This window comes from Drosophila virilis, chromosome X, assembly GCF_030788295.1.
Source record: "Drosophila virilis strain 15010-1051.87 chromosome X, Dvir_AGI_RSII-ME, whole genome shotgun sequence".
Lineage (NCBI taxonomy): Eukaryota > Metazoa > Arthropoda > Insecta > Diptera > Drosophilidae > Drosophila > Drosophila virilis.
The window spans coordinates 19,091,903-19,117,928 of NC_091543.1; the positions used below are offsets into that span (position 1 = coordinate 19,091,903).

At 40.7% G+C, this 26,026-nt stretch overlaps 5 protein-coding genes across 7 annotated transcripts; 3 read left to right on the plus strand and 2 right to left on the minus strand.

The window, feature by feature from the left end:
* Positions 1-1,251: 1,251 nt before the first annotated feature.
* Positions 1,252-2,355, plus strand: Antdh (Antennal dehydrogenase). Its single transcript, XM_002055701.4, has 2 exons — positions 1,252-1,888; positions 2,069-2,355. Exons 1-2 carry the CDS (start codon positions 1,313-1,315, stop codon positions 2,243-2,245), a joined length of 753 nt encoding a protein of 250 aa, XP_002055737.1. The 5' UTR covers positions 1,252-1,312; the 3' UTR covers positions 2,246-2,355.
* A 9,775-nt stretch (positions 2,356-12,130) lies between these two features.
* Positions 12,131-23,273, minus strand: Dlic (dynein light intermediate chain). 3 transcript variants are annotated; one of them, XM_015171243.3, is made up of 9 exons: positions 23,064-23,273; positions 22,337-22,523; positions 15,371-15,561; positions 14,910-15,310; positions 14,612-14,841; positions 14,435-14,546; positions 14,172-14,363; positions 13,849-14,113; positions 12,131-12,455 (listed from the first exon to the last, which is right to left on the minus strand). In XM_015171243.3, exons 2-9 carry the CDS (start codon positions 22,441-22,443, stop codon positions 12,391-12,393), a joined length of 1,563 nt encoding a protein of 520 aa, XP_015026729.1. In that variant the 5' UTR covers positions 22,444-22,523; positions 23,064-23,273; the 3' UTR covers positions 12,131-12,390. The 3 variants fall into 3 exon arrangements, with proteins under 3 accessions (XP_015026729.1, XP_015026728.1, XP_002055735.1); XM_015171242.3 differs by having other exon boundaries at positions 22,337-22,526; XM_002055699.4 differs by having other exon boundaries at positions 12,131-14,113; positions 22,337-22,526; positions 23,064-23,272.
* Positions 16,863-21,126, plus strand: LOC6631802 (armadillo repeat-containing protein 2). The gene is made up of 6 exons (XM_032439719.2): positions 16,863-17,443; positions 17,507-17,810; positions 17,881-18,018; positions 18,348-18,958; positions 19,053-19,233; positions 19,657-21,126. Exons 1-6 carry the CDS (start codon positions 17,058-17,060, stop codon positions 20,797-20,799), a joined length of 2,763 nt encoding a protein of 920 aa, XP_032295610.1. The 5' UTR covers positions 16,863-17,057; the 3' UTR covers positions 20,800-21,126.
* A 123-nt stretch (positions 23,274-23,396) lies between the features above and the next one.
* rtv (QVR superfamily protein rtv) lies at positions 23,397-24,231 on the plus strand. Its single transcript, XM_002055698.4, has 3 exons — positions 23,397-23,583; positions 23,783-23,956; positions 24,023-24,231. Exons 1-3 carry the CDS (start codon positions 23,514-23,516, stop codon positions 24,229-24,231), a joined length of 453 nt encoding a protein of 150 aa, XP_002055734.1. The 5' UTR covers positions 23,397-23,513.
* A 90-nt stretch (positions 24,232-24,321) lies between these two features.
* Positions 24,322-25,381, minus strand: LOC6631872 (uncharacterized). The gene is made up of 2 exons (XM_002055697.4): positions 24,705-25,381; positions 24,322-24,648 (listed from the first exon to the last, which is right to left on the minus strand). The coding sequence occupies exons 1-2, from the start codon at positions 24,966-24,968 to the stop codon at positions 24,322-24,324; spliced, it is 591 nt and encodes a 196-aa protein (XP_002055733.1). The 5' UTR covers positions 24,969-25,381.
* Positions 25,382-26,026: the final 645 nt, after the last annotated feature.

Consider the following 26,026-nt stretch of genomic DNA (forward strand, 5'->3'; position numbering starts at 1 on the left):
TGTGTACTTGAGGTTCACTATCATCTACCGTATAGATAAGTAGTAGCAATCGGTTATTGCAACTCTTCAAATTGCAAACATATGATTAAATACATATGCATGAGTGCATATATGATACTACTCAAAGTAAATTATAAATTGTGTTCACGAAACAGAATAAACTGTGGATATAAATCGAACCCTTCTACAACAGGAATTTAACTTCAAAAATTTTAGATAACAAACTTAAAAGAAATTGGTATAAATTGGATTTATCTTGCAACTACAGCATTCTGACCTACAATGAATATTGTTCACAAATAGTTTGGCTAGAACTACTTTTATATACCCTCAACCTATATGAATGGAACAAAGGGTATAATGGTTTTGTGCAAAGGTATATAACAGGCCGACCCCATAAAGTATATATATTCATGACCAGGGGGACGAACTGAGTCTATTCAATCTGTCTGTCTTTAAGAACGCGTCGATATATATTTATATATTTTCAAAATATATTTTTCCATACAAAATATCAATAAAAATTGATTTTGAGACATTGTTTATAAACATATTTTCACAAGTTTGTTAAATGCTTGAAGCAGCTTGAAGAATTTAAAGCGAGGTGCCAAAGAGCAGGTACATATTTGAAAATATAAATATCCAATATCTAGGGTTTCATTAAATCGAAAAACCAGATTCACGAAGAAAACCTAAAGCGAACATAAACCGCTGTTATATTTAATACCCATAGCAAACGTTCAAACCTGGGCTACTTTATAAGTATAAAGAATCTTTCTACCCCCCTTTAATAGCAAAATTTCATGATGTAACAAGTTAGACAATCGTGATATTTGTAACCCCTACAATGCCTTTGGTTATTAAGTATACGCATACGTATCGAAGCCCCTACCCCACCACATCAGGTCACCAGGTGAATGTCAAGTGATATGCACCCACTGCCAACTGCTGGATGTGTTTGAGGGAAGCAGGTTGGTTTTTGCCACTGCGAGTGCAGGCAACGATGTGAGTCAGCAGTTCTCTATGCATGACAGGCAGCTAGAAATGTGCCCGTCAGCAAGCGAACAAACAAGTAGACTACTCGTTAGTCAACGCTTGCTGTTTATCAATAAGCTCAATTAAATTTTTGATTGGTTTGATAAGTAGACTCAAGCTATATATTGGAGATGCCCGCCCGCCCAGCTACACGCAAGGGTTACAAAAAAATACGACAGCGACTGCGAATTCGATCGCGCGGTATATAAAGCGTTGATAGAGCGTTAGAAAAGCGCAGATCAACTTAAGCATTCCGTCTAAGTAGATATTTGAGAAAATGGAACGTTGGCAAAATCGTGTTGCTGTTGTCACCGGGGCTAGTTCGGGCATTGGATCGGCGATTGCCGTGGATCTGGTTAATGCTGGACTAGTTGTGGTTGGTCTGGCACGTCGCGTGGAACGGGTCAAGGAGCTGCAGAAATCATTGCCTGCTGCCCGCAGAGACAAGCTAATAGCGCTCCACTGCGATGTCGGCAATGAGAGCTCGGTGAAGGAGGCATTCGATACGATCGAAAAGCAACTGGGCGCCATCGATATACTGGTGAACAATGCTGGCACACTGCAAAATGGCCGGCTAGTGGACATGCCCATCTCGCTGGCACAACAAACAGTCCAGACTAACATAATGGGCATCATAAATTGTACACAGCGCGCCTTTCGCTCGATGAAGCAGCGCAATTTCGATGGCCACGTTATTTTGATCAATAGCATACTTGGCCACAAGCTGTTCGCTCCTATGCCGGATAAGGCGCCGGATATGAATGTCTATGCACCCACTAAGCATGCTGTGACCGCTCTGACTGAAATGTATCGCCAGGAGTTCATGGGTCTGGGTACCCGTATCAAAGTAACGGTAAGTGCCAGGCACTACAAACAAAATCAAAAGCATTGTCAGCCATCTTTAAATGGTAATGAAGGAATCCATTTAAGACAAACCTTAATCCAATGAATTCGTTCATTTTGACAAATTTTCCCAAATTTATATCAATTGCGAACAACTGTTTTCGATACTAATTCCCATACACATTTGCAGAGCATTAGTCCTGGTGTCGTCGATACGGAAATCGTGCCAGAAAATATCCGTGACATGGCTAGCAAAACAATGCTGAACGCCAAGGATATTTCGCAGGCTGTTTTGTTTACCATTGCCACGCCTCCACATATGCAGGTGCACGAGATGATTATAAAGCCAGTCGGCGAGCAGTTGTAAATTGTTTGTGTTTTTTTTTTATATATATATATACTTATATTTATGTACACAGTTCTTTGCGTTTTTTTTTTTCATTCAACAAAATAAAGGAAAATTTTGATGCACATCAATCAACTGGCCTAGAAGTATATGTTTATATAGCAACAACTTAATATTATTATAAGTAAGCCCATTGAAAATATGCAGAAAACGAGTATACTAGTTTTGTAAACATGCAGGTAACACGCGTAAACATGCAGCGCCTATCCCATTATTTATATATATACTCGATCAGAAAGTAAAGCTGAGTCAATCTAGTCATAAATGTCAGTACGTTGTAATCAAAGCTCAATCATTGTATATTTGTAGGTCTCTCACTTTTTTACCATGCAACGAATGATGCAGTTTGGGGCTGAGGGGCCACGCAAAAATAATAAAGTTTCGATTAGCATTCATTCATTCATTCATTAATTTTCTCAGTTCCTAATCTTTGTGACTTTCAGACAAGTTCATTGCAGTGTTTACTTCCATCATTTTTGGGTTTGTCTGCTGCCCAAACATTATTGTTTTTTGGCTTTCCAATTGCAAACCAAACATGTGATTCTTCTTGAGCCAAATCTGTGCCTGATGTCCAGTATCTATTCTCATCCCCCAAGCTCTTTCGATAGCGATCTATAGAACACCATTCCTCCACTGCCTCAAAGCTAATCAGTGTTGCATTCATTTGACGACATTGTTCGAAGGCATCGTAACAATTCCTTTTCGTAGCATTCTCAAAAAAGTAAAAAACTGGAGCAGTTGTGAAATCTATGTTAATCGGTAAACCTATTGCACACATATAACATTCATCCCTGACAAAAGGTGTTATAGCAGGAACATACCACCTACGACCCAGACAATATTAATATGCAATTGAAGTTCTTCAGAGGAGTTTTATGGCCATATAAGAGAGACATAGCTTAACTCCGCCCCTTGGATATCAAAAAATGATATCCGTGGTTTATCAATGAAATTATTTCACATTTTATATTTATATTTTATACTTGACTAGCCTTATAATGGGACATTTTATTTGCTAGGCTTAGATAGTTATTATGTTACTCTTGGCAAAGTATTCTCTTAGAAGAACATCAAGTTTTGCATTAAAGTGAATTTCTAGGTACAATGACAGCTCAATAGATGTTTACGACAGCAGAGAATATTAAGGATGATTGAGAATGAGAGGCAAATGCAGGAAAAGTTGCCCTTCGGAAAAAGCTGGGCCGTCAAAACAACTTTAACGGCACACCGAGGAGCAAAAATAAACAACAAAAAAAACAAACGAGCAAACAAACAAACAAACAGACAGACAGAGAGACAGCCAAACAGACAGACAGATAATCAAGATACATAAACATATACAAACATTAAAAGATAGGCCGATGGAGACAGACAATAAAGCTTCAGTGAACACGAGATGGCCCGAAGCGTACACATATTTCTGTAAGTATCAATACACAATAAACTTGGGCCAGATAAGAAAGAAATAAACGGAGGGGTGAGACAAGCGTCGGTACTAGCGTGTTAAAATAAATAATTTGATCACGAATTACACTAATGCTTAAAATTGAGATATATGGAGCGCTAAAACGACTCTGAGATCTCCCACATTGAAAAGCAGCACATAGCACATGACAGTGCATAGTAAAAACTAATTGGGAATTACAGCACAAAAATAATAATCTATATATATAAATTGATTGTGCTGAGGCAGATTGTCTGGTCATATATTCCCAAATGATATACTCATTTGCGACAGCTTACAATTTAAAGTAGCTATTGATAATTAATCGTTAAAACTGGTTGGGAATTATATCAGAAAAATATTTTATACATATACATTTGTGCGGATTACCTGACTGATTTATTGGTTAAGGCGAAAAACAAACAAGATTTAAATCTAGTTGCGAATTTCAAATGTTAAATAATAAATCAAAAAAGAAAATGCACTTTTAAGCTGCCAAAAAAAGACAGGAATAGTTTTCATCAGTATATATACAGTTTTCTTAGGAAAATAAATGTTCAAATATAATTAAATTCAACGTATCTGATTATAATATTTCAGTGTCTTAGACAAGATAGATTTCTTGATTACGCATCTCCGTTCACTTAAATTCATATAATATAATTAACATCTCTCACTTTAGCTGCATTTTTCGAGCAATCGTTGTGCCCGCAAATCGTACCGCAAATGACTTAAATAATTGTCTGTCTCTAATGGCTTTAATTGACCTTTTTTTTCGAAGGGGCCAACGGAAATGTCAAAAGCACAACTGCAAATGACCGGATCGGCAACAATAAAGCCAACAAAACAATTGAAAACCAACACAGAAAAGGCAGCTGTAAAATAAAATTGCAATGCTTGAAAAGTGTCCTCAGCAAAATCGAGACATTAAGACGTTAAGAAAACTGTTGGCAATTATTTTCTACAGCCAAACCAAATGTGTTGGTGTGTGTGCGTGTGAGTGTTTGTGGCCAACAGCAAGTGCATTTAAGATATCACAAATGCCGTATATACACATATACTATATCTGTATATATATATAAACCGGAAACTCAATTTGTTGGACAAATGTGATGGCAAAGCATCAGCATGAACATCAGGGGCAGATGCTAGATAGCTGGCCTTATAAATCACCAGTCACTAATTGTTTTTACGGACAAAATAAAATTTTATTTTATCATATTATTTCAGCATCGGCTAGCCTTGAAAACAAAAAAAATATAAATACAAAAGCCATTTTGTGCATAAGAATTTTTTACACATGTATTAAACAGCGAACTGTCCCAAAATTAATCAGAATACAAAAGTTCAGCACCAAAATTTGAGATTTAATCATGGCTGCAAGCCACAAAAAATTGTCGATGATTCGCCTCACGGCTCGAACTGACTTCCTGCCTCGAGCTTCGATTCTTGAACCTGATTTGAATCTAGAAAAGTAGGCTAAATTTGATCCCTACCTAATATTTGCGTCTACCAAATGTGGTTCGTACGCCAATGAAGCCTATCTATCAATTTAATATACTCCCCTGTTACATACCACAGCCGCTAACAAATTTCCTCGAAATATGTAGGGTAAAATGTGTTGTGGCCTTCGGCTGTGTTAATGATTATGTAGAGATGTAGAAGTATAAAGATTTTTTACTCGGCCACAAATTTATGCAAATTTAATTAGATCGATTAATTTCCATGAAGCATATTGTTGCTGGTATAGCTAATTAATGCTATGTACTCATGTTAACAGTTCGTGCAGAAAATTAATAAACGCAATATATATTTATTTGGATTTTTTTTTGCATAAATTATTTTCCCATCATCATCATTATTGTTTAGTCTATTTGGGTGTATCTGTGTGTGTATTGTTGTCTATGTTATCAAAAAGTTTGCACAGCTGTTTATTAAAACCAAATAAAAGGAAATATAATTTGGCGCTCTGTATGGATATCGGCCTTTAATCATATTAAAATTGAAAATTGATTTTTTGCGAATCTAATTAACTGTGTTAATAATATTAACTGTATAAAATAGCACTATTGTATAAATACAATGGGCAATGAAAACAATATCATTCATTAAGGATAAAGTAAGAATATCTTCGGCACGCCGAGGATTTAAGACCCTTTTAGACATTTGCCTTACGGGCTTGCAAATATCTAAGAATGAATGGTGAATGTGAGTTTGATGAAAATATCTTCAAAACAAGAATATTTTGCCATAAAATAACCTATACTTCATCCAATAGTTTATATGGCGGCTTTATTGTAGTGGTCCGACGTTAATAGGGGTATACAAAATGGTTTTACCAGTAGTTAGAGAGCCAAGCGCTACCACAAATGATATACTGTCTTTGTGACCGAGACAACCATACTTTGTATTTAGCTATACAGAGCTGAATTTAATTTACATTTTCTGAAATCCCACCAGATACGCTTTCCATTGAAATCTAACAATTCTTCAAGATTGCCGTTCCATGTGATTCTCAGTTATTCACTTAATGTAAATTTTTGCTAAATTGATTTTACTGTTACTCTGCCTATTAATTTGACCAACAATGTAGGAAATGGATGGGAGTGCGGAGGAAAAAATCGAGGATAGAGAGAGGGAAGTTGAAGGAGGAGCGCAGAGGAGACTCGCTCGCTATCGGAGGGAAGGGCGGCGCGGGAGTATGTAAACGTGAAATGGAACGGGAGGCTCGCTAGATGACTCACCGCCGTAACTCTCTCCGCTAGATTCTCTCCCCTCTCTCTCTCTCCCTCTCTTCCTCTCTCCCTCCTCTCTCTCTCCCTTCTCTCTCTTCCCTCTCTCTCTCTCCCTCTGTCTCTCTCCCTCTCTCTCTTTCATTGTTGTCATTGTCCATTCTATTATAGTGAAGATAACGTCTTTCAGTTGTAAGATTCTTAAGAAGTTAAAAATGCTAGTAACATTTTCTACTATATTTATTACATAATACATTGCATAGTATAAGTGTACTATTGGGAATATGTATGTGATGTTCTTGATACGCTGCCTATCAACTTTTGTCTGCAGCCGCGTTTGTTTTAAAGCAAAAGATTTAGTAGAAGTTATTGGCCACAAGCAAAGTTTGACACAAATGCATACAAAAACACACACACACACACACACGCGCACACGCAAGTAACCTCGGTAAGTAAGTATGTATGGATGTGCATGCAGCTGAACATCAAATCAAAATCAATGTCAATATTGAACTAAATCCAGGCTGGCAAGCGGCTAAGTCTGGCAACGCTGGCAATAAGCGAAATAAGCACGTAACGCGCCGCCTGCCATCTTTCGGGATAAAACACGGAACAGTGCAAAAGCAAAAAGCAAAGAGCAAGCCAAAAGCAAAGCGGATCAGGAGACACACAAGCTGCCAACTGTCGAAGCGCAAAGGAGGCAAACTGAAACAATACGCGCCAAGTAGCGGCAGTGACAGTGGCGGGGGGGCAACAGGGGCAGCGGTGGCATCGGCGTCATCATTTATCAAGCGCGCGCTCACACACAAAGGTCAAGTAAAGTGTTATCCTTGAAGCTATCAAGGCAAACATGGCCCAGCAAAACAGCTGGCAGCTGTTCCTTTGACGCCAGTCGCCGTCTTTTCATATTTCCAGGCTGGGCCCAGGCCTTGAGCATACACACACTCACATACATATGTACACATGTACTTACACATACATATGTACATATACCCACATGGACGCAGTTTGACGTTTTGTGAAAATCATTAACGAAATGAAAATATCAATGATGTGAAAATGTTATGGTCTGCCGCCACCATACCGTAAATCGGCCACCGCCTTTGAAACGCGATAATCATCGGCAGCGTCGATGTCAGCAACTTAAACATCATTAATAAAAGCCTCCACATCAAAGCCATTTGAGTTCCGACTCACGTTATTGCTTACTGCTCGTAGCTGTAGCTTAACAGTGGAGAGTTTAACCGCCATGTATGTATGTATTCACGTTCTCGGCTTGCCAACTTTCATTTCATTCTCAGCAAAGCCGAATCTCAGCATTTTAATTGCATTCCACTTGTTTCCCTAGTCAATTTTATCTTATATACCCCCTTCCAACTAAAACGGTACAAGACATACCCTTAGTTGGGTATAACAGACGGAGAACATTCGAGCTTACTCTCTGTAAATATGCTCAAAACATTTAACATACGCTTTAAAAATGTCTCCAAATCTGAAGTTGAAAATGGGTGAAAATATCAAAAAGTCTATTACAAACATGGTCTATCAGTAACGTACCTTTGCTAGGAATCATTATACCCGATGAGTACCGAATAGGCGAATGCTAATAACAGAAGAAACTGAAGTTAGGCGAGTGATAGAGCAGGACAGGCTGATCTACTTTAAGATGACAGTTACGTACGAGCGCAGCAAAAGTGCAGAGCAAAGAAGTAAAGCAGAAGTGACAACTTGATACACACATAAAACACATATACATGCATATGTACATACATATGCTAGAGAAACTTTCCAATAATAGCTTATCAATGGGCCTTAAGCATTTAATGCACAAAACAAAATACGCAAATTTCTAACTTATTTTTACGCACACAGATTTTTTATTTATTAGGATGTAAATTAATTATGTACGATAAATAGAATAGTAAAACAATGTACATATGTACGTAAAAAAGGCGTTGTTCTACTTAAAACTTCACCAACTCACTATAGATGCATTCATTCATACACAATATCATGTGACATTTGTAAATTTGTATACATGTATGTAGGTATGTCTGTATGTATGTTTAACTGCCATGTATGTATGTATGTATTCCCGTTCTCGGCTTGGGAATTGTGCATAATAAGACGGTAACCAAAAACAATACCAAACGGACGAACGGGAACAGCAAATAACGGAAGAATTTGAAATTAGGTTAGATGTGGAGCAAGAGGGGTCTATCTACATACATATATACATACATACATACACTTGTAGGTTATATACTTGTATATATTTACTTGTAGGTTACAGTTGCACTATACATGTACATACATGCATATACATACATACATATATTAAAAAGACTTACCAGCAATAACTCTTCAATGCGACTGCAGCATTTAACAAAACTATATACATACATATGTACATACATATATATAGACATGCATTTTTTATCTACAGTGTGTCACAAAACATTCCGAAATAGCACACATATGTATTTATTAATATGGGATTGTAAAAAATCGAAGATTAAACACCGGCTATTAAAATCACAATGAAAAAAAATGCAAAAACCGACTGATCTACTCTCAAATTACAGTTGCCAACGAGCATAGCAAAGATGGAGTGAAAAGAAATTAATGAATGTACAAAACTCAAAGACATATGTATGTATGTATGTACATACACATACACATGCTAGAGAGCACTTAGCACGAAAAAAAAATGCATACGCAATTTCAAGCTTATTGTTTCGCACAAAATTCGCGCACAGCAAACAGATTTATTATTTATTAAGATCGAATTTAATATGGTACGATTAAGGCCGGCTTTTTAAGTTGAAATGCAAGACAATGCGAATCACGTATAAAATGCGTCTGTTTGCTTCAACACTTCACCAAATACAAGCATACATACATATGTATGTATGTATGTATATGTGCTATAATGAGATCAGTGCGTAAGATGGTAGCCAAGTACAGTATAAAACGGACGAACGGGGACAGCAAATAACAGAAGAAACTGAAATTAGGCGAGAGGTAGAGCAACAGAGTGGTCTCTCTACTTTAACATAACAGTTGCGTTATGTACATATGTACGTGGCTACAGACATACAAACATATGTATGCACATGTACTAAAATGCCTTACCAACAATAAAATGTAAATACATATTTTATTATTATTATCTTAACAACAGCCCCGCACGGCACACATACATACTTATTTATCATTTTCTGGTTATTAAGATATCGTTAAAAAATGTACAATTCGACACCAGCTAATTAAGTCAAAATGGAAAGCAATTCGGAAAGTGCCTGATCTACTCTCATATTACAGTTGCGTACGAGCGTAGGAAACATACAGAGCAAAGGAATAAGACAGAATCAAAAACTTCACACATGCATATGTATGTAAATATGTACATGTGTTAGGGAGACAACCACAACTGTTCAATGCGACTCAACACAAAATTTAATGCGCAAATTAAATCTATTGTTTCACAAAAATATCCCGCACTGCACACAGATTTATTAAAATACATATATCATCAAAATTGTACACCGGCTATTTCAAAAGGTAAAGGGCGTCAGTTCTCTTTTTCACCAACTGCACTAGACATGCATTCAACCGTAAAAGCAAATCGTATGATTTTTGTACATTTGTGTTTTTCTCTATGTATGTATGTATGTTTGTATGGAGATATTTAAGAATGTATGTATGTGTGCATTATACATGTTGCTATGCATGTATGTACATATGATCTGTGCGAAAAGCAGGCTCAATTCTATTCCCGCTGCACTGCAAAGTAACGAAAACCGAAGTTTCAATTGGAAACTAAGATGCTGATCCATTCTCAGTCTCGGATGAACTAATGCATGTTATTACTACATACATACATAAGTACATACATATGCTAAAGAGACTTACCAACAAGAGCTAATCAGTGCGACAGCGCAGCGTTATTAAATACGCAAATTTTATCTATGTATGTTAATTGTTTCACGAAACATTACCGCACGGCACACGAATTTCTTTTAATTAAAATACAATTTATTAATTTACGATTAAACACCGGCGCACCAAAGACAATACAAGAGTTAAGCAGAAGCAACAGCTGCATACATACACATGTACGTACATGTATATATATGTATGTACATACATATGCATGCATATGCTAGAGAGACTCTCCAACAACAACTCATCAATGAGACTGAAGCACTTGTCAAACAAAACTAAATAAGCAGAATTCAAGCTTATTGTTTTCCGCGAACAGACGTATTAATATAAATATATATAATTTAATAATTAAACAACGAATCGAAATGTAACACAATGCGAAGCGCGTAAAAAAGTGTGTTTTCTTCAAAGCTTCACCAACTACACTACACACAAGCAACTTTACACAAAATCGTATGATTTTTGTATGTTTGAATTTATGTATGTATGTATGTATTATATTTGCATGTAACTATGCATGTGCATGTGATCTATATCGAATACATGTCGAACTTATTTCCCGTTACACTGCAAATATAAGATAAACCTTTTCAATGTTGCTCACTGCCTGATTTTCGCAAGTTCAATGTATCTATGCATGCATGTAGGTTTGTAGGTATGTATGTATGTAAGCATGCATGCATGTATGTAGGTATGCATGTATGTAGGCATGCATGTATGTATGTAGGTATGCATGTATGCATGTAGGCATGTATGCATGTATGTATGTAGGCATGTATGCATGTATGTATGTAGGCATGTATGTATGTAGGTATGCATGCATGCATGTAGGTATGTATGTATGTATGTAGGTATGTATGTATGTATGTATGTGCATGCACGTATGTATGATCGCATGTATGAACAAATGTGCTAAGATATGTTTGCATGTACAAATGCAAGTATATATGTGTATGTTCTCTTAAACCAACTACTGCAAGGGAAAATTTAAATGTTAAAACTTATTGGAAATCAAAAAAAAATTTAATTGGTCAGCGACTTTAAACTCGAGATACTACATAACAATTGTTATTAGTTATTAGTTATTATTAGTCAAAATCGTTTATCATCTGATTAAAAGAATATTACGTTTTTTATTACATTAATTTTTTTTTTTTTACAAATATTTAATTAAATTTTTAAATATTTTTCGTGTTTTTGCTTTTATTTTGTTGCCGCTGTGTTTGCATTAAATATTTTTGTGTATAGTTAAATGTATGAATTAATATAAAATTTTGTTCTTGGCTCAACGCTTCATATGTTGTTGTTGTTGTTGTAATTGTACTTCTGAAATTCTTGCAGAATAAATACCAAATAAATATATATGTATGCATATATATTAAATTGAAATATGTTCCATAATAATTTGTTAATACGTAATACAATATTTATTATATGCAATGTTGTTGTTTATACATAAAAAATAGGTCTTGTAGCACAAATCGTTTATTTCATATGTTATTTATCGTTTTGTTGTTGTTGTTGTTGTTTCTTTTCAGACGCACAGCAACGAGCGAGATGCCAACAGGAAGCTGGTTTAAAATGAGAAATCATTTGGAGCTGGCGCTTGCAATGGGGCCCAGGTATATGGCAAAATGTAGTTGAATTTCAAACAATTTGTTTATATATATATATATATATATATATATATATACATATGTATATATGTATCTGTTAGCGAGGTTTTAAGCACATTTTCTTTTTATTCCGGCCAAACATACAAAAGTACATACATTGTCCCTACTCGCTGCGTTAAACTGTTACAATTTGTCCAAGTTGTACATTTGATACTTGTGGTACACAAAATGATTTATAACATAAAAATATATAAAAAAAAAAAAAAATTCAATCAAAACCAATTCGGCTGAGTGGGTAGTGATCAAGTGAATGTATGTATCGTCTTTTCATTATAATGCATATATCTTTATGTATATAGGTATCTCTCAAAAATTTGCTGGATATTGGGCCTTATTGTAGCGATGGCTCTTGAGTACATCATTTCGCTTGACTTTCGAACATAAAAAGAGTTTCAGTTAAGTTCATTTCGTTTAAAATTGCTTAGTAAAATAATTCATAATAGTAGTAGTAGTAGTTGTTGTTGTTGTTGTTGTTGTTGTTTTCTATTTAGTTTTGTATACTCTCATTATACGATATTAATTAAACGCATGTGGCTTTGAGCGAGAAAAAAAAATGATAATCAGACTATATTAAAATCAAAAGTCGTTACATAATTACAAAGAAAAACACACAAGTGCGCAGCATTGGGGATTTTGTTTTTCATTTAAATACTTATTTAAATTTGCTTATGTTGTTCTGTTGTTCATTTAAAGTGTTTTTTGCTGTTCTTGTTGTTTTTCGTTTTTCTGCTGCTCCTTTTCTCTTGTTTAAGGACGCATGTCTATAACAAATACTACATAAAGCCAGTGTGTGTGTGTGTGTGTAATTAATTAATATAATTAAAAATGAACATACAAGCTATCAACTACAGTTAATTGTAAGTGTGTGTGTGTGTGTGTGTGTATATATAAGCAGTTGCCAAGCCCTGCGGGCAGGGGCTTTTTGAATCTCTCAGCGCACAAAAGCATTGCACAGTCGGCGCATTCTTAAATACATTTTAAAAATTACATAATTTAAATAATTTAAATATACACATGTGTGGGCCCAAACTACGCTTATATCAAACGCAAAAAAAAAATTAATCATTTATATATTTATGCATATAAATTTATAGAATAAGCACATGCATGCCGTAACGGAGTAGAAGCATGGCGCGAAGGCGCTTTACACTCTCCAAATGTGTTCACTTATTATTTTTTTTTTTTCAAAGCTAAGCCGTTTTATAAATGTTTTTGTTTTTTTGTTTTTTGTATTTTTGTTGCTTTTCCATATATATATATATAATAATTGTGTTTATGTAATCCGTAATCTACAGAATGCCCAGGCCCTCGTCAGATATCAACACACAACGAACGATACACATTGAATGCCAAACGCAATTATTAAACTAATCATCAGCCGCGTTAATTTTAATATTTCATGGGCTGTGGAATAAGATTGTAAATTGCTTCTTTGTTGCTTATATTTTGTTAACATTAAGCTCGCGACATGGCCCAAATATTGGCAATGCTCTCCTGCTCATTATATGTGCAGCAGCATTGGCAAATGTTTGGCCTTTGAATTGTTAACCATGTCGGTAGAGCTAAGATCTGCAGTGCATGTAAAGTCCATTTGTTTTGTTAACGAGTCTGTGCATGAGGTTTTTCTTTCTTTCGATTTATATTAGTGTATGTGTGTGTGTGTGTGTGTGCTGCTGCTGCTGCGCTGTTGTTGCTGTTTGCTATTGTTGATGCTGTTGTTGTTGTTGTTGTTGTTGTTGTTCTATGTACGCATTCAACACTCACTTTGGGACAGATCAATGTCCTTTTTAACGCTACGCGCCAACCGATCCAGCTCGGCAGCCGCATCTGAGCGCACGGCTAGCTTCTCGGCCGTCATAAGCGAATCGGTGCCATTAGATGTGCGTGGTGTGCCCATGCCGCCACCTGGACTGGCTGCGCCCGCCGGTCCACCAGCTGGTCCGCCCGACTTTTTGTGTAGCAGCGAGTTAAAGAAATTTGCCAGCACACCCTCGCCGCCAGGCGTTGCAGGCGTCAGCTTGGGATCAATCTATAATTGCAAGAAAGCTAATTCAGAAAGCTAATTCAGCTATTTTGTTGGCACAAACCTTTTTGGGTGAGCTCTGACCGGCGCTGCCGGGTGTGCGTGGTCCGGTTTTATTGCCGCCAGAGCTGGCGCCCTGCGATCGCAACGGCGATTCACCGCGCACCTGGCCGCCCTGCTTGAGTATCTCCTGCTGGCGTGCCAGGAAGGCCTGCTCGTCCTCGGTCTGCACCTCCGTTTCACGATTGGAAACGGCCTGCAGCAAATAGAGAAGTTGAAAAGAGTGTTAATGGAAGCTACCAATTGTGGTGAGTCTTCTAAACGCACCTTTCGTGTGGGCGGCGCCTTGATAATATCTGTGTAATGATTCTCGGCCTTGACCGCATGCATGTTCTCATACAGAATACTTATTTTCTTGAGGCTATCCCAGCCAGCCGGACTGTAATAAACAAAAGATGAAAAGCCATTCAATGTGAATGAAAGGGAAAAGGGAACTGAACGCACATGAGGACCGCATCCTTTTCCACGACTAGCGCTGGCGTACGGAATGGTAGACCATAAATTCGATGCGTTAGATATTTATAAAGGAGATCACAGTTTTTGTCCTCTTTCACGCTTGTGTAAAAGAGTGAGGTGCCGTGCCGCAGACAAAAGTTTCGTATCCATTGCTGTATGAAATCGAAATGCTCGTCGCGGTACTCGTACTCCTTCTCCAGCGTTGACATGTAGTCCGTCTACGTGGGGTGAATATAAAAACGATAATTTAAAAAAACTCAACTTGAGTGTGTGTGAGTAGACGCACCTTTGTGACCACAACAACAATGTCCAGGCCCAGGTTTGTAATTAGTGCGTCCTCTGTCAGCGGCAACAGATCATCCTCATCAATTGAATTGTTGTGCATGGTGCGTTTAACCGGCGAACCGGGATCCAAATCATCGCCAACCTCACAGTAGCTCTGCCACGTCGTTGCGAGGCGCTGGCGTGCCGCCTCCTTCTCTTTGGGATCTAATTGCAGGCTCTCAATGTGCTGGGCAAGCACCTTGATCCATTGATTGAGCTGCTCGAGCCAGCCCCATGGCTGTGTCATCGAGACTGTTAGTATGACGAGGGTGTGTGCATAGTTCGTTTCGTTTAGCGCATAGTGCAGCAGATTTGTGTGTCCTGGATCGCCATCCAAGACCCAAACGCTCAGGCGCGTCATGTCTGCAATATGATGTTTCTCAATTCAAATAAAACCTTTAAACAAATTGGTTAATTACTAACCGTCTCTGTACTCATCCTTGACATCAATATAGGCATACTCCAGGCCGGAGCCCTTCTTCGGATCCTCAACGCCCTGCAGCTTGGCAATGAGCGTCGTCTTACCCGTGGCATTGTCGCCTAATACTAGTACAGATTTATTTGACGGTAGTTTTGTGCTGCCCTGTGTTTGTACTTCATTCAATATCGCAGACCTGGAAACAAGATGCAACGAATTGGGTCAGTGTGCCGTTGGCTGTATCAAAATTTTGCAATCTACATTAAACGCTTCGCCCCAAATTTTGTGTCCCCCGTTCTGGCCAAGATCCGCACCCCTGCCACCGCCTGGCCGTACGTACATATAAAACACAATTCTGAACACTGTGTCATGCCACGCAATCAAACTAATTGCATTCCTGTGCTATTTATGGGGCTAAACTTTGTTTCGTTCGTACCATTTATATGTATGTATGTATACACGATTTATTTATGTGCATATATATATATATATATGTGTGTATGTACATAGAGTTTAGAAAGCATTCATGCAATTTCAGCTGGACGTTTCTGCAATTCAATTAAATATTTCAATCGAAAAGTGGCCAACTAACTTACTAACTTACTGACTCACTAACTCGCTCACCCACCTATTTGCTGACCAACTGACCAATTGACCAACTGAATACCTGACTGACTGACGGCATGACTAACTGTATGACATGCAAATGACGTTTACTCAATTGGGTAAAGCTGGACGCCGGCGCTGCTTCGTGCCAAAAACTGCGTACTGCGAATATCGATTGCCCGATTTCTGACGATTTAAGCTCATAACTATTCTCTTCTATTGAATTTTCAAAGGTGTTGCACGATGCACAGTGGTTCGAAAGCGATATTTAAAAACTGAACAAGTTTAAAAACGTATTAAGGCAATAATTTTTTATTCAAGGTAAATAAAGGCTTCGGTTAATAATAAAAAAAAAACCGCCATATAAAAAGGCATAAAGAATACAATTATCTTTGTAGAGTTTTAAAAACAAATATATATAATATAATCTTGGAAAACTACTTGGCGAATTTTTCCCTCAAACAACAAATTCACAATCTTCTAATGTGTCTTATCTAAAATTACAAATTAATTTAAAAAAATCTAATCTAATCTAAATACATAGAATAATTAACAAAAACCATCCAATTTTTAGCATACAATTAAAATACGCACAAGAAGAATATATAAAAACATGTTCTAAAATCACTTTGCATATATAATATATATATATATCAATATAAAATAAACTTTATGCTTTAATAGTTGCATAGTTGTTCAGCAAGTTGTGTCCCACTGTGCTTGGGCTGGCATTTGGCTAAGGGGGGTTGGCCTGCTCGGTTCACACTTGACATGCAAACAACCCGGCAACCGTGCCCACCCTTTGGCTATGCCCCCCCCCGCTCGTATTCCAGGTTGGTTGGCATGGTGCACGAAAGGCCCAAACGAAAAATATTTTCCAAGCTTTTAAAGTTCGCCTCGCTGAAAGGCAGGCGAACAGGCCAGGCAGAAGGCAAAACAGTTCGGCATTACCAATGCGCACTTTGGCAGCGCCACGCGTTAAAAGTGGATCACAAATTTCTAGCGCCGGACCAGAGTCCGAGTCTGAAGTGCACAGCCAGCAGAAATCGAGCAGTTTGTTAGGTTTATTAAACGCCAATTGACAGGATGAGTTTGTTGCTGAAGCGACGTTCGCGCAGCGAGACGCGCGCTCAGCCCGTCACGATCCAAAGCAAACAGGAGTTGACCAAAAAGCAGCAGCAGCAGCAGCAGCAGCACCAGCTGGCAGCCAGCGTGGAAAGGGACAGAGAAACGACTGTGCCGCGTCTGGGTTTGGCTGGCCCAGGCGCTGGCATGGGCAGACGCAAGACATCTGCGGAGCTCATCAGCGAGGCGAAACTCTATCTGGGCGACCTGTCCACGTCAACGGCGACAATGACAGCTGCTGGCGGCGCACGCTTGGTCAGCACACGTCGACCCATAACGCCACGTGAACCGGGACGTGTGCTCTACGGCAAGGTGGCATTGGCCGGCCGTCCGCCCAGCGCCTTCTCGTAAGTAAACACAGCTTCTTTAAGTGCCTTCCAAGTGCTCCAAACGCGCAAACTACTCCACAGCATGCGATATCTGCAGAATGAGAATCATAAGCCGCTGACGCCGCCAACGCCAGCGGCTGGCACCGAGCTGCTGTTGAGTCGACGCAATGTGGACGCCAAGCCGGCGCCACCGCGTCAATTGCCAGCGCTGCCGGGCGCTGCGGCACAGCTGCCAATTGCAGCAGCAGCCACAATGCAGCCAATGCAACCCGCACGCAATGGCGCCCTGCTTGGCCAGTGCAGCTCGGAGATGCTCATCGAGATGCTGAAGCAGCATGCTGGTCTCAAGGATTGCAGCGGCGAGACCGTGCAGCACATCAATGCGGTGGGTGCTGGTGCTTGTGAAGTGTCCATTATTCAAAAGTATGTAAAATTCCTAATTCTTGCGCACGCAGATTCTGCTGGAGCTGTATACCCGGGTGCACAAACAGGAGCGCAACTTCAAGCGCGCCTTTATCCTGGGCGGACTCTATGGCCTGGTCGAGTGCACGGCGCCACGTATCCTGCTGGCTGTGGCACGTGTCGTTCTGGCGGTGAGTGTATTCGATTTGTTGTCTTTTAACTATTCTAATCGATACATGCACATCTGCGATAACGATAGCATATCGATCACTTCGCCAATTTCCTTATATTTTTATGCATTCTTCGAGAATAGGTCAGATTTAGTATATATCGATAAATATATCCCAAAAGGAAATAATTGCATATTAATTGAATAGATAATTCAAATCGTTATATTTGGAATAAAGTTGATTTTGTTCAGCTCAAAATTTCATTTTGATCGCTTCATTTTTTGTCAATCGATACACATTTTAATCGATTAATCGATATCTCGCTAACTTCGGCCTTCTGTTGTTCACAGTTGCGCGTAACCGGCAGCAATTTAACCGGCGCCTGCAAGCTAATCTTCAAGGTGGCTCGCCACGAACAGCACGACAGACTGTTCCATGAGAACGATGTGCTGGAGCTGCTGATCGATGGCTTGGGCCATGCCTCGCCGCTGGACGATCCGGAGGCCTGCATTTATGCCTATGGCTGCATACGATTTCTCACCGCGAGCAGCGCCCAGGAGCGCGACGATGCGCTCAATCGCAACTGGGCCGCCGGCTTCGAAGAGCTGCTGCCACCAACAATCGCCGCAGCCACAGTCCTGACAACAACAGCCCAGCAAGATTCACGCAAGCTAAATGGCCAACAGACACTGGTGTCGCGCCTGGCACGTCACGGCGCTGTGGAGCTGATGATACTCCATTTACAGATGTTGAACGAGGCGGGCGCCACGCGACGCCTCAGCGGCCCGCCGCTGCACACCCTCTACCAACTGTCGGCAGCGCTGCGCGCTCTAGCGGATGTGGCGCAGCATCAACAGCGACTGCAACTGCAATTGCAGCTGGCGTGCCCGCATCTGATACGCGCCGCCGAGGTCTCCATGGGCGAACTGGAGGTGCAGGCCAATGTGGTGCGCACACTGAGGTGAGCTACTAGTCGTCGTCGTCGTCGTCGTCGTCGTCGTCGTCGGTATTTCTTTCCACTTTACTCAAATACTTTCACTCTTCTACTGGTTCAGCGTGCTGTCAGAAGATCTGGAATGCTGCGAGACGCTGCATAACTATGCAGCCCGCATTGGTCTGCTGCTCGGACCCTACTCCAAGGGCGGCCAGTGCAGTGAGCGGCTCTTGGCCGTGCTCAGCCGGCTGGGCTATATGCTGGGCAATATCTTGGCCAAGCATGAATCCGCGCGCGTTCAGGTAGGTGCACTTTATATAGCATTATATTCTCAATTGTTTTTGATTAAAGTTTTCAAATTTGTCATATTTATCATTCAAACATTTTTTTGCACATTAAATATTATTATTAATATATCATATTAATTATTTTACAATATTTAATATAATTATTAATAATAAAATAATTATTTATATAATTTTTCTTTTTTTTGTTTTTAATTATTTTCATGCTTAATTGGTTTATTGTTTTTTATTTTTAAAAATTTTTAGATTTTATTAATTTATTATTTAGTTTTGAATTACTCTCATTGGAGTTTCGATGCATCATTCCAATTCGAATCATGTCTATGACCCAATTTCCAATTGGGTTTCTTTATGTGTTTAAGTTATTCCCTCTCAGTTTTCTATATGCCTAATCTGTGCGTCTCCGCCCCCCTCTTCCAGTACTATCAAAACGATGTGGCCATGGAGTATCTGCTGAATGTGCTGCAGCAGCTAAGCGAACGACCGCTGGGCAGCGAGGCGCTCCTGGATGCCCAAATCAAGCTGATACGTGTCGTGGCGAACATGAGCGTCAATGCGGATGTCGGCGCTGGGCTGGGCAATGTGCATGGTCTGGGCGCTGTGCTGTTTCGCCTGCTGCAGAATGCAGCTGTGGCGCTGGATAGATCATCAACAATAACGGAAACCGCACAACCGCAGGCTGAGCTGCTCGAGCTGCTGCATGCAACGCTCGGTGCACTGCACAATTTATGCTTCTACCAGGATAACCAAACGGCAACGCCGACAACAACGACAACAACAACAACAACGGAAACAACAACAACGGAAACGACAACAACCACGATACCGTCACCCGGTTCGCTGCAGAGCCTGATTGCCGAGCTGTCGACGGCCCTGGCTGGCACCTTGAAACGGTGTCAGGGTCAGTATGTGTCCACCAAGGTGGAGCTGGCCCGCGTGCTGGGCAATTTGACGCGCAACGAGCTGGCGCGACGCCGTTTCTGCGCCGCCGGCGGTTTGCCCTTGATGGTGCAGCAGCTGACGCGGCAGGCGAACGGACAGGATTACGAGCTGCGCACCTGTGCCATCGGAGTGCTGGTCAATCTGTTGGGCGATGGCGAGCAGCGGGCACCGTTTTTGCAGCTGCGCGGCGCTGAGCTGCTGGCGCTGCTGTTGCGCGGCGCACTGGAGCAGGAGGATTGGTTTCTGGCCAACATTGTGTGCCAGGCGATGTGGAATCTTCTGATCGATGCCCAATGCGCAACGGCCTTGTGCCAAAGTGGCAGCATACTCGATGAGGTCAGTGATCTGCTAGCAGATTACTTGGATGAAGAGCGTCCGATTGTCGGCGACGAGGCCAACGAGGATGAGATCGAACCAGGCAAAATAAAAGAGTCGGAGCTCGATTTGGAATCGGAGCCGGATGCGGCGCCGGATGCATTGTGGGAGGACTTTGCGCTGGTGGCTACCGATTTGTTGGAGCGGATACAAAACAATTTCGATAAGCAGCAACAGCGACAGGCGACGCACATCGATAACGATGACGGGAACGATAATGAAGATGTGTTTATCGAAAAATTGTAATACATTCTTTAAGACTAAAAGAATATACAAATATAAACAATTATCGATAATAATCGATAACAATAATCGATAAATTGCCAGCAAGTCGATGCAACGAAGTGGACACAACACACGATTATCGATCCTAATCGATATTTGACTGTCTAAACAGTTATGGCATTTCGAATTTAATCGATTTTGAAACATCGATTATTGTTACCCAAGCCAAACAGGTCTTTGAAATATTTGCAATTTTAGATCAAGGTCGTAATACGAGCGTCATACATAAACCAACGAATTTCATGTCGTTTATCAAGTTTCAATAAATTAAGCCAGCCCAATGCTATTTCCATATCAAATGCAATTGAGAAACCTTATACAGTTTTCGATAACTCTACCAGAAGCTAACAAGCCATTTGCCATCTGTAAATTGAGCCCGGGCATTTCTATAAATTACGGTTAATATGTTTTGGTCATTTCCTGTTAATGTAAATAGATTTTCAAACATGTTTTCTATAGCATTCGAAATCGAGCTGCGTCGCCAAGACGTTCTGCACATGCGCGCCCCCTGACGGTCAACTAGAAACGTGCACATGTACATATTTAGGCGATGACAACATCGCCAACACTCACACATACGCAAACCACACACACGCACAAGCTTGACTTAGAGCAACTCTTCGTTCATTGGACAATGCAAATTCCAATTGGATTATCAACAGTCCAAATGAAGCCGAACTATCGATAGCTCAGCTTACGGCTTTGCAAGTGTGTAAACATGTGTGCCCATACACATCTGCCTGCGTGTGTCTGTGTGTGTGTGTGTGTGTTTTGCCTATTAGACATACAAAAATTGATAAAGCAAAAGGTGCGCACTGTCGACTGCGCAGCCGGCGACGCTGCCCTCGATTTTGCTGCTTCATGAATCATTCGCAAGACTACGCTTTTTCTATCTCTCTCTCTCCCTCTCTCTCTCTCTCACTCTCTCTGTCTCTGTCTTTCGCTCGCACTATTTCACACTGAATATTAGAATTGTTGTTTTAACATTTAGTCTGTGTTTATGCCACAAATCCATTAAATTGGCACAAGAGAAAATTGCCAAAATACAAATATATATAAAATGCGCATGTGCGTACAGGTGTGTGTGTGTGTGTGTGTGTGTGAACCAAACGTGGTTTGAGGTTAGGCGAGTGTTGTACAAAATGACAACATGCACTAAATTTAAAAGCGGCATAAAATCAGCTGCTTTTTAGTCCCCCCACCAAACGTTGTGGGTGTGGCGTAAGCAGCCGTTGCAGCCGGCACACACACACACACACACACACGCACACATGCACAGTAAAAGTGAGATAGCGGTAACCGAAAATTATTGCAAACGTCAGCTAAAGAAAGTCAAAAAGCAGTTGGCCAAAAGCAGCTGATTTGCCTAAAAGCAAGAAAAAAACAAAGAAGAAAAATAGGCGCGCCATATGATTAAACGCTGAGTGCACACACACAGACACACACACACACACACAGGCATGCACATTTCTTGTGCCTAGGCTAAAGCTCAACTCACCAGAGATTCTCCTTGTCGGCTGCGGCGGCATCCTTCTTTTTCGTCGTAAAGGATGATGTCAGCGCATTGCTGCCCGTCATCGTTTGCGTGACGCTGTCCAGTGCCATTGCAGTGTTGGTTAATAACTGCTCCAGGCGACCTCTTCACCTCTCTGTTGTTGGCCTGTACCTTGGGTCAGTGGGCAGAGCTGCTGCGGGATGCACGGGAAAACGTTAGAGCAACACCAGCAAGTGCACGCACACGCACACACACAGACACACACAGACAACAATAACAAAAACAAAAACAGCAACTCAGCTGCATTGAACTTGGTAGAGAGCGGGCAGCAGCACTGGCAGCGGCTGCAGTTGCAAGGTGTCTGTTTTAGGAACGCTTACGCCTACGCCAGCAGCGACGCTTCCGCTACTCCGTTATGTTTGCTTTTATGGTTACGTTGCAGCAGAGCAGCAGCTGCGACAGCGACAGCGACGCCGACGTCGCGATTTGACGGAATGACAAACGCGCAGATTATGTATATTTAAATATTTGATTATTGCAGCGTGCTGTATGTACGCGTTTGTTACGCAGCCCAGCTGCTGTTGTTGCTGCTGCTGCTGCTGCTGCTGCTGCGACTGCTACCGCTGCCGTCTGGCTGGCTGACCGTCTGTCTCTCTATGAACAATTTGCAAAATTTCTTTGCGTTTGCTTTGTTGTTTTTTTTTTTTTTTTCTCTTTTTTTTCTACGTACTGCAGCTTTTACTCGATTTAGATTTGAGCACTCCGCTAGCAATTGTGATCCGTGGCACTAAATTTGATTTTTAGCGTATGAATTACTGCATCTGACGTTCGTTACTTTGTTTTGAGTTATTATTGAATAAAAAATAACAACAAAAAATATACGCCCGATATTGAGATGATGAATTTTTCGCTGAAATAATACAACGAAACTAGAAACAGTGTGTACACACAGCGCCACAATGGGAAAATTGTTTTTAGTGCTGCCAAGCGAAAAGCAAGCATAATGTCTGGCAACGCTAAACGCACTGTTGCATGTTATTTCTAATATAAAATGTTAGGTGGCAACGCTTGCTCTCCGTTACAACAATAAAAACACAACAAAAGCAATTTAAGCTCTCACTACACTAAACACTTTAGATCTATACGATCTGAATACTCAATTAGCTTAAAATCTAGCAAAATGCAAGCCTCTGTATACATTATCACTGTGATATTCGTAATAATAGCTAACAATGCGCCTCAAATAAATGGTACGTTTGCTCTGCCCAAGTTTGCTGCTTATTAAAGTCTTTTGTTCAACATACGCACGCACTTGCACATATACATACATACACATGCATATACACGTAACGTAACTGTAACTGCAACTGCGCATGTGTGTGTGTGTGCTGGTGCGTAATGCAAAATGACAACAAAATGACAACCTAAATTTCTCTTTATTGCCCGCAGCTCTACTGCGTCGCTGCTATCAATGCCGTTCCCGTGGAGAGCTGGGCAGCTGTAAGGATCCATTCAGCTTTAACGCTACCGACGTGGACAGGGAGCCAGGCCTATCCGCCATACCATGTGCCAGCGGCTGGTGTGGCAAAGTGATCGAGGGCGGCGGTACCTATGCGCTCGATGGTAGGCACGACTCCTGCATACCCTATAAAAATGATTTTAATGTTTTGCCTCGTTTTGCATATGCAGACTACGATCTGGCCATACAGCGCATGTGTGTGCAGCGCGGACCCGACGACAATATGGATCGGTGCGCGGACACAATCTACAATTATAAGAAGGTCTTTATGTGCTTCTGCCAGGGTGATCTGTGCAACGGCAGCAACAGCCGTTGGCGGCAGCCGCTTCCAATGCTGCCTTTGGCCATATTGGCATGCACAATTCTCAATAGAATGTAGATGTATTTGTAATGTTTAGCATTGATTTAACGAACATGGCAATTAAATTGAGCAACCGTTCCCAAACGAGTTCAGCCCGGAAATCGTGAGCTATACAAAATGATCGTTTGGATTTCTTGTATTCTGGCGTGTGCACGACGGGCACAGGCGATGCGGCTGCCGTCGGCCCTGGTCAGCATGGCATTCCTGATGGAACTGTTGTCGGCAACGCACACAAGGATATTCGACGCCCTCGCACAAGTAACACTCGTTGCATCTCAGGGCCGAAAAGGAAAGTCTGGACAGCTCACACCGTTGCGGCAAATCCATTAGCCAGAGTATCATCTTGTGCAGCGGCTCTTCGCGCGGCTGCTGCATTAACACCCGCCGCTCCCTGTCCAGCGCGCTCGAGATCTTATCTTGGACTTGTACTAAACGCTGCAGAAACAAGCTACCTGTTTTGGAATATGGGCCCGGCTAATTAATTTACTTACACTCTGCAGCATGCCATAGGGATTACAGCGTTCCTCGCGCAGTGTCTGTCTGGTTTGTCGCGAGCTGTGCGTCCGGCTGCTGCTGCTGCTCTGCGACTCCGATGCGTTCGATACTTTGCTCATGCCCAGATTGGCCATGAACAGCTCCTTGGCGAATGGCGCCGGCAGGGCGTGCGATATCTCTTTCGTATATTCAAAGTTGTGCACCGTTTGCTTATGAAATTCGAGCTCCTCCTCCATTGTTAGGTTTTCATTCAGACTCATGTTGAACTACACACGACTGAGGTAGTTCCTTTGCCAATGAAAAGGGCTGCTTCGACTTAAAAATGGTTGGCCGAACAAAATCCGCCGTACACTCTGCCACTATTCACGGACTCGAGCATTTTAAGATATATCTTAGCGCCTGAAATTGATTGCACAATTGATCGTCAACTCAACGGACCATTGAAAATTTAGCGGTTCAACGCCAGGGTTGCCACCTATCAAATGGTACTCTTGCGTTACCAGGGCTGGTCACATTCACATTAATTTTACGTTATTGATTCCATTGCTGCAAAATCTGTGGTGGCTGTCCAGGGCTTACAATTGTTAAGCCCATTGCGCGATTTCGATTATAGGCGAAAAATATACACAAATTCTGTTTAATTATATAGCCTACTCATTTCCCTGTCAATAGTTAAAATAGTCCCCAACAGAAGTTGCATAAATTTGTGTGTATTTTTCAATCGAGCAAATGTCAGTTATTTCATTGCTAATTAATAAAAATTAAATACTTCAGCATACTTTGGCAGCGGCAAAAAGGTGCAGGATCGCCATTTATGTTCGATGCATGCAATGTGTTATCTTTTACCTATCTGCTGCACCTTCTAACTGGTATCGATACTTGGCCAATCTCTAATACCCTGTAACCTTTGAAAATGGGTTGAAAAAAAGGTGTATTGGTTAAGTGCAAGGTTATGTAACAGGCCAAATAAGGCGTCTCTATTAAGAACACATATATGTTCTTGATAACAAAAAGAAAAACAAAATAGAAGCTAGAGATTTGGGCTTTGGTATATAGCCACATCCGAGTTCCATATTAAAGTTCTGTAAAGCCCACAAATACCGGAACAACCATAAAGTGTGTGTTGGAATAGCTGCAGGGCATCTCCTAGTCGAGCACTCGATTGGGACACTGCTCCTACGTGATCTAGGGAAATCTGAATTATATACACATTTTGCAATTAAAACAATTTTAGCTTTGATTTTATTTTGCGTGCGAGACTTGCAAAACCAGGCATTCAAAATTGTAATTTTATTTTTGTTTTTTTTGTTTTTTGTTT

Coding starts and splice junctions, on each gene's coding strand:
- Antdh (XM_002055701.4), top strand. CDS start 1,313: ATGGAACGTTGGCAAAATCGTGTTGCTGTTGTCACCGGGGCTAGTTCG. Junction 1,889..2,068: donor GTACCCGTATCAAAGTAACG/GTAAGTGCCAGG, acceptor ACACATTTGCAG/AGCATTAGTCCTGGTGTCGT.
- LOC6631802 (XM_032439719.2), top strand. CDS start 17,058: ATGAGTTTGTTGCTGAAGCGACGTTCGCGCAGCGAGACGCGCGCTCAG. Junction 17,444..17,506: donor CGTCCGCCCAGCGCCTTCTC/GTAAGTAAACAC, acceptor ACTACTCCACAG/CATGCGATATCTGCAGAATG. Junction 18,019..18,347: donor TGGCACGTGTCGTTCTGGCG/GTGAGTGTATTC, acceptor TGTTGTTCACAG/TTGCGCGTAACCGGCAGCAA.
- Dlic (XM_015171243.3), bottom strand. CDS start 22,443: ATGGCACTGGACAGCGTCACGCAAACGATGACGGGCAGCAATGCGCTG. Junction 14,842..14,909: donor TTGTTGTTGTGGTCACAAAG/GTGCGTCTACTC, acceptor CACCCCACGTAG/ACGGACTACATGTCAACGCT. Junction 14,547..14,611: donor GAAAAGGATGCGGTCCTCAT/GTGCGTTCAGTT, acceptor TGTTTATTACAG/TCCGGCTGGCTGGGATAGCC.
- rtv (XM_002055698.4), top strand. CDS start 23,514: ATGCAAGCCTCTGTATACATTATCACTGTGATATTCGTAATAATAGCT. Junction 23,584..23,782: donor CAATGCGCCTCAAATAAATG/GTACGTTTGCTC, acceptor TATTGCCCGCAG/CTCTACTGCGTCGCTGCTAT. Junction 23,957..24,022: donor CGGTACCTATGCGCTCGATG/GTAGGCACGACT, acceptor TTGCATATGCAG/ACTACGATCTGGCCATACAG.
- LOC6631872 (XM_002055697.4), bottom strand. CDS start 24,968: ATGAGTCTGAATGAAAACCTAACAATGGAGGAGGAGCTCGAATTTCAT. Junction 24,649..24,704: donor CCTATGGCATGCTGCAGAGT/GTAAGTAAATTA, acceptor TTGTTTCTGCAG/CGTTTAGTACAAGTCCAAGA.